A 7,343-nucleotide genomic window follows, 5' to 3' on the forward strand; every position below is an offset into this window, starting at 1 on the left:
TCAGGGCACAGCAGGCACCACAGGGTGCCCTCAGGGCACAGCAGACACCGCAGGGTCCCCTCCGCTGCTCTGGGGTCCCTTGCAGCCCAGCAGACGCTCGGCGGTGGCTCGGCCCTGCGCGTGCCGCGGGGCCGCGCGGGCTCCGTTGCAGCAGCCCGCGGAGCCGCTGGCGCCGGTAGCTGCACGGCTGCAGTGCTGGCAGCGGCTGCAGCTCCCCGAGCAGCTGCTGAGGCTGCGGCAGCGCCGGCACCGCGGGCGAGCGCGTGGGGTGACCAGAGGGGAGGCCTGGAAGGGACGTCTCGGTGCCGGGGTGCCTCCCAGGGTGGCCGCTCCGTCTCCCCCCTATTCTGGCACCCTCGTTGAGGGACCCAGATTTACGCAGTCGTTTTGCACTCCTCTCTCCCCTGTGTTTTGTCTGAAGCAGAAGTGTCTATTATTTTTCTGCTTAGAGTTTCCGTGTAGTCTGCAGGGGACTTGGGCCCTGCTCCAACAAGCAGGAACGCTTTCTTTTTCCCCAAGGGTCAGGCTGTCCAGCCAGAAAATGTGTGGAATTTAAGCGATGGAACCTGGTTGTGCCGGCAAGCAGCGCGGCGGCCCCGGGCTCTCCGGGGGGACTCGGGTTAGGAGCTTTGGGAAATCGGGAGCCCGCGGCCCCGCGCACGGCTCTGCCCGGCAGCCCGGCCTGGTTTTGGTGGCACGTGGAGGGCAGCGTGTCCTGGGAATGGCGGCGAGTCCTGGGAATGGCGGCGTGTCCTGGGAATGGCGGCGAGTCCCGGGAATGGCAGCATGTCCTTGGAACGTCAGTGTGTCCCGGGAACGGTGACATGTCCCGGGAATGGTGACATGTCCCAGGAATGGCAACGTGTCCCAGGAATGGCAACGTGTCCCAGGAATGGCAACGTTTCCTGGGAATGGCGATGTTTCCCGGGGACAGGGGTGTGTCCTGGGAACGTCAGCGTGTCCCAGGAACGGCAGTGTGCCCCGGGAATGGCAACGTGTCCCAGGAACGGCAGTGTGCCCCGGGAATGGCAACGTGTCCCGGGAACGGCAGCGTGTCCTGGGAATGGCAACGTGTCCCGGGAACAGCAGCATGTCTTGGGAACAGTGACGTGTCCCGGGAATGGCAGCGTTTCCTGGGAATGGCGATGTTTCCCGGGGACAGTGGCGTGTCCTGGGAATGGCCATGTGTCCCGGCAATGGCAGCATGTCCCAGGAATGACAACGTGTCCCAGCAATGGCAGCATGTCACAGGAATGGCAGCGTGTCCTGGGAATGGCAGCGTGTCCCGGGAACAGCGGCGTGTCCCAGGAATGACAACGTGTCCCAGCAATGGCAGCATGTCACAGGAATGGCAGCGTGTCCTGGGAATGGCAGCGTGTCCCGGGAACAGCGGCATGTCCCAGGAATGACAGCGTGTCCTGGGAACGGCGTCGCCCTCCCGAGCCCCGCACGCACCCTGCCTGCTGCCCGCCTTGGCTCCTGCCCGTATCCCTGCCATTCCCCCGCTCCTTCGGCAACCCGCACCCCGTGTCCCTGTGTCCCTCCGTGGCAGCAGCACCCCGCGGTTCCTCATGTCCTCGTCTCACGGGTGGTGCGGATTGCGGCGCCCGGGGCTGGAGGTTGGTTTGGGTGGTGGGCACCGCTGCCCGTCGCCCTCGCGGTGCCCGCGGTCCCGCCGGCTGCTCCGGGGGCTGTTGCTGCAGGCAGCAGGTAGCTCTCCCCGCTGCTCGCGCGGGGTGGTGAATCGGCCTGTTGTGCTTTGCCAGGCTCCCGCTTGCATGAGGCAGCGCTCGGGCACCCGCGTGGCCGCTGCCTCGGGGTGCCTGCCGAGGGGCACTGAGCACCCAAAGGCGCCCGGGGGTCCTCAGGGTGCCCCAGGGCCTGTCGCGCTCTGTGACCACTGAAGGGACATGTGCCGTGCATGGAGGTAGTGCCAGGGAGCTGCAGCCTGTGCCAGGCCGGGAGCAGGGCCAAGGGAGCCAGGTGTGATAGCGAGCGGGGCACGAGGGAGCTGCCTTTGGAGAGAGCCCCGCAGGTGCCGCCGTGCCAGGGTGCAGAGGTGCAGAGCCCGCAGGTGCTGCAGCACCAGGGTGCAGAGCCTCCTGGGTGCCGCAGCACCGAGGTGCAGAGCCCCACGGGCGCTGCAGCACCGAGGTGCAGAGCCCCACGGGCGCTGCAGCACCGGGGTGCAGAGCCTGTGGGTGTCGCAGCACCGAGGTGCAGAGCCCCGCAGGTGCTGCAGCACCGGGGTGCAGAGCCCCACGGGTGCCGCAGCACCGGGGTGCAGAGCCTGTGGGTGTCGCAGCACCGGGGTGCAGAGCCCTGCGGGTGCCGCAGCACTGGGGTGCAGAGGCCTGTGGGTGCCGCAGCACCGGGGTGCAGAGCCTGTGGGTGTCGCAGCACCGAGGTGCAGAGCCCCGCAGGTGCTGCAGCACCGGGGTGCAGAGCCCCACGGGTGCCACAGCACCGGGGTGCAGAGCCTGTGGGTGCCGCAGCACCGGGGTGCAGAGCCTGTGGGTGTCGCAGCACCGGGATGCAGAGCCCCGCAGGTGCTGCAGCACCAGGGTGCAGAGCCTGTGGGTGTCGCAGCACTGGGGTGCAGAGCCCCACGGGTGCCGCGGCACCGGGGTGCAGAGCCTGCGGCTGCCACAGCACCAGGGTGCAGAGCCCTGCGGGTGCCGCAGCACTGGGGTGCAGAGCCCTGCGGGTGCTGCAGCACCGGGATGCAGAGCCTGTGGGTGTCGCAGCACCGAGGTGCAGAGCCCCGCAGGTGCCGCAGCACTGGGGTGCAGAGCCCTGGGGTGCCGCAGCACCGAGGTGCAGAGCCCCGCGGGTGCCGCAGCACTGGGGTGCAGAGCCCTGGGGTGCCGCAGCACCAGGGTGCAGAGCCCCGCGGGTGCTGCAGCACCGGGGTGCAGAGCCTGTGGGTGTCGCAGCACCGAGGTGCAGAGCCCCGCGGGTGCCACAGCACCAGGGTGCAGAGCCCCGCGGTCCCGGGGTGCAGCCGTGCCCGGGCGCAGCGCTGGTGGTGCCTTGGTGAGCGCGCCGCGGCCCTCGCGGTGCCGGGCAGGGGCAGGGGCAGGGGCAGGCGCCGCTCGCTCACGGCCGCCCTTGCAGTTCTGCCAGCCCAGCGGCTGGCAGCTCTTCCCGGAGAGGAACCCGCCCACCTTCTTCGTGGCCGTGCTCACCGACATCAACTCGGAGCGCCACTACTGCGCCTGCTTCACCTTCTGGGAGGCCGTGGAGAGCGCCCAGGTAGGAGGCGGGCGCGGGTGGTACCCGGCACCCCTCTGCCCGCGCCCGGGACGCGGATCCCCCTTCCTTGCTGGAGGCTGGTGAGGCCCTGGCGCCCTGTGTGCCGGGCACAGCACTCTGCTCACGCTGCACTGTTCCCCCCAGCCCCAGAGCCACTCGAGGAACGGCGATGGCGAGGAGGAGGAAGAGGAGTCAGCGTCTCCCATCCAACCCGCACAGCTCTTTGCTCCCAAGAGCCTGGTGCTGGTGTCGCGGCTGGACCACGCCGAGGTGTTCCGGGTAAGTGCATAGCATGAAGCAGAGCTGCGATGAGGGCCACGCAGGGCAGCCGGACCCTGGGAGCACCTTGGTGCTGGGAGCAGCACCCATGGGTGCCCCCTGCACTGCCACGTGGCTCCCAGCGCCACAGGAGCCTTGGGAGTGGCACCGAGCCAAGCGGCACCAAGGGCTGAGCCGCTCCTTGCGCTGGGGGCCGTCACCCAGGCTGTTGGCACAGCCCCCCGCAGAACAGCCTGCTCCTAACCTTGGCACCCTGGCATTGTCCAGGCTGGCTGCAGCTGCGTGCGAGCGCCCTGGGGAGGCGCAGGGCGCCCGTGGCCCCAGCGCTGCCCGTGCTGGCAGCTCTGCGGAGCGGGTGCCGCGGGGACAGTCCCCAGGCGCGGGCGGGCGCTGCTCCTGGCGCCGCTCTGTGCCCCGGGCCGCCCGCCCCGCGCTGGGCCTGCAGGAAGGCGCCCGTTGCCGTGGGGCTCGGCGTGTCCGTTGTCCCACCGCTGCCAGGATGTCCCTTGTGTCCCTGCCCCTGCGCGCGGACCTGCCCTGCGAGCGGCAGCGCCCGCTGTGTGGGCATCCTGCTGGATCCCCCCGGGCTGGGTGCCTGGCTCCGCGTTGGCCGCGTCCGTGACGCTGCTGCAGCCTGGGAGCTGGAGACTCGGCAGCGCTGCAAGCGGAGAGTTCTGCGCGTGCCCATAAGGGAGCCCTTGAAGGGTCTTGCCCGCAAAGCCGAGCCCAGGTCGAGCCTATTCGGACTGATAGGGAAACCAGGTAAAGATACAACAGAGCAGTGGACCGGCGTGAGAGGAGTGTTAACTATGGAAAGGCTGTGGACTATCACCTCCACTTCCCTGGTCACAAATAGTTGCCTCAGACCATCTTCCTCTGCAGGGAGTGGGGTTTGCCGTGCCCGGCCTGCTGCAGAGCTGGAATTCTCTGGATTCTCCGGAGCTCCTGCAGGGAGGCCCACGTCGTTACCCGCCAGGCTGCCGCGGTGCTGCAGGGCACAGGCTCTGGATTGCGGGTGGATAGACCAGCGCTGTAAAAGCGGCGCATTTCCTGCAAGGGTTTTCCCCTGCAGACGTCACGGAGATGCTTCCCGGCATCTCTCAGCCCCTGTGTACCTGAGCACCCTTTCTTCCCGGCTGGGAGGCTGAGTAATGTTTGCCCTGCTGCTTCCTGCGTGATGTCACTGCTCAGCTGCGCGGGTTATTCAGCTTGGTGAATCACGAGTCTTTGCGGAGATTCCTGATAAGAGTGCTAGAGGCCTTGCGATATCACGCTGGGCCTTGCGATATCACGCTGGGCCTTGCGATATTGCCCCGGGCCTTGCGATAGCACCCTGGGCCTTACAGTATCGCCCTGGCCCTTGCAGTATTGCCCAGCTAGCTGCAATCAGGAGAGGAGAAGCCTCACTAGGAAGCCAGACGAAGGTCTCCGGCCTTGGCAGCTGCACCGTTCCTTCACTCCATCCATTCCAGGTGGTGCCCCCGCTCGGGGTGCTGGAGGGAAGCAGGGAGCCCTGGTTTCACGTGCAGGTGGGCAGGAGAAGGGGGCTGCCCATTGAGCAGCTGCTCAGGTGGAAGGAATGGGGGTGAAGTACTGCGTGCAGTTCTGGGCTCCCCAGGACAAGAGGGACGTGGAGCTTCTGGAGAGGGTCCAGAGAAGGGCAACCAGGATGATTAAGGGAATGGAACATCTCTCGTATGAAGAGAGGCTGAGCGAGCTGGGCCTGTTTTCTCTGGAGAAGAGACGGCTCAGAGGGGATCTGATTAATGTGTATAAGTTCAGGAAGGGAGAATGCAGGGAGGAAGGGGACAGGCTGTTTTCACTGGTGGCCAGCGACAGGACGAGGGGTAATGGCCATAAGCTGAAACACAGGAGGTTCCATCTCCAGGTGAGGAGGAACTTCTTCACTGTGAGGGTGCCAGAGCCCTGGCCCAGGCTGCCCAGGGAGGCTGGGGAGTCTCCTGCTCTGGAGGTCTTCAAAACCCGCCTGGATGCCGCCCTGTGCCCCGTGCTCTGGGTGTGCCTGCTGGAGCGGGGAGGTTGGACTAGATGATCTCTAGAGGTCCCTTCCAACCTTGAATATTCTGGGATTCTGGGATTCTGTGAAGGCGCTAGCTCGGGCTCCGCACGCGGCCCGTTCCACGCGGCCCGGCTTGTTCTGGCTCTCTTTTCCGAGCAGGTCCGTGATAGCCCATCCTGCCTGGCCGCCTGGATGCCCTTTGCTGAGGATGGGAGCAGGAGGGTTCCCGCGGCCCCAGGGCTCTGCCGAGGGGCCCTGCTCGGTGCTCGGGGCAGGGGACCCAGCTCTCCCGCCTGCTCCCTGCGTGCCGGGCACAGGCAGTGCCCTCAGCGTGCGCTGCCCTCCCCTTGGCTGCTGCAGCACTGCTGCATGGCTGCTGTGCTGCAGTGCTGCAGTCATTGCCATGCTGCAGCGCTACAGGAGCTGCTGCGCTGCAATGCTGCAGGGCTGCGACACTGCGATGCCACGGTCACTGCAACACCGCAGTCACTGCTGCGCTGCGATGCTGCAGGGGCTGCCGTGCTGCGACACCGCAGGGCTACCGCGCTGCAAGGCTGCAGGGCTGCAACACTGCAGGGCTGCGATGCTGGGATGCCACAGCCACTGCTGCACTGCAACACTGCAGTCACTGCCACGCTGCGATGCTGCAGTCACTGCCATACTGCAACACTGCAGTCGCTGCCACGCTGCTTGCATTCATTTGCCTGGGGATGAGCTTTACAAGCCACGAAAGGTGCTTTGGAGCCAAGCTCCCCATTCGCCCTGCGCCTTGCGGGAGCTTTTCCATGTCCCGCCAAAGGGTGACACCCAGCTGTGTCTTCCCCCTTCAGTTTAGTTTCTCCAGTGCTGGCCCGGTGTTGCCCTCAGCAGCTGGGCACCAGCAGCGAGCGCAGGCTCTCGAGCTGCGGGTCGCAGCGTGGAACTGGGAGCCCCTCCCCGGTGCAGAGCCCCCCGCGCAGCTCGAGACGAGGCCGCAGCGCCTGGCAGCGCCCGGGGCTGGCGCCGCGTGGCCGTGCTGCCTGCAGGGCACCCTGGCAGCCGTCGCAGCCTGTCCCCGCGTGGTGCCAGCCCGCTGCAGTGCCCGCACCTCTGGGAACGTCGCGGGCGGCAGCGCTGCAGCATGGGGAAGCGCTGGGGCAAATAGAGCACGTTAATACACGAGAGACGGTGCAGGGCTGTGCAGGGGAGGGCCCAAGCGCTGCCCCCGGCGGGTTCGGTTGGAGGGAAGTGACGCCGTCCCTGACACGCTGCCACTCGTGGTCAATGGCCCTTGGCAGCGGCGCTGAGCGTGGCTGCCCTGGTGCTCAGACGTGCTCTGCTTGCCTCTCCAGAACAGCCTGGGGCTCATCTACACCATCTACGTGGACGGGCTGAGCGTGTCCCTGGAGAACGTCATCGGGAACCTCCTGACGTGCACCATCCCCATCACGGGCGGCGCGCAGGTGGGTGGCCGGCCCGCGCGCGCCTCTCCTTGCTTCTGCTTCCAGCCGGAGCTGAGCCGCTGCCACAGCCCCGCGCGGCTCAAAGCAGAGGCGTTGCCCTCAGCTCTGCTCTAGCTCTGCTGCGCTGCCTGAGCTCCGGGAGGATGGTGTGGCTTGGGGCAGAACCTGCCTTGGAGCACTGGGGCCTGCACCCTCTGCTCTTGCAGCCCCACAAAGCTTGGGGTGCAATGGGAGCAGCTCTGCTCTTGCAGCTCCTGCAAGGCTCTGGGTGCCCATGGGTGCAATGGGAGCAGCTCTGCTCTTGCAGCCCCACAAAGCCCTGGGTGCCCCTGGGTGCAATGGGAGCA

General features: G+C 67.1%; 1 protein-coding gene across 1 annotated transcript in view; it reads left to right on the forward strand.

Annotated features, from left to right (window-relative positions):
• Positions 1-3,117: 3,117 nt before the first annotated feature.
• Positions 3,118-7,343, forward strand: part of SBF1 (SET binding factor 1) — a gene marked incomplete at its 5' end in the record, with an annotated part of 34,083 nt that continues 29,857 nt past the window's right edge. The window contains 3 exons of the mRNA XM_026046532.1: positions 3,118-3,255; positions 3,400-3,534; positions 6,886-6,996. Coding sequence (XP_025902317.1) covers positions 3,118-3,255; positions 3,400-3,534; positions 6,886-6,996 — 384 coding nt within the window. The remainder of the gene's footprint in view (positions 3,256-3,399; positions 3,535-6,885; positions 6,997-7,343) is intronic.

The sequence above is a fragment of the Nothoprocta perdicaria genome, unplaced genomic scaffold, assembly GCF_003342845.1.
Source record: "Nothoprocta perdicaria isolate Ctin4 unplaced genomic scaffold, notPer1 scaffold_447, whole genome shotgun sequence".
NCBI lineage: Eukaryota > Metazoa > Chordata > Aves > Tinamiformes > Tinamidae > Nothoprocta > Nothoprocta perdicaria.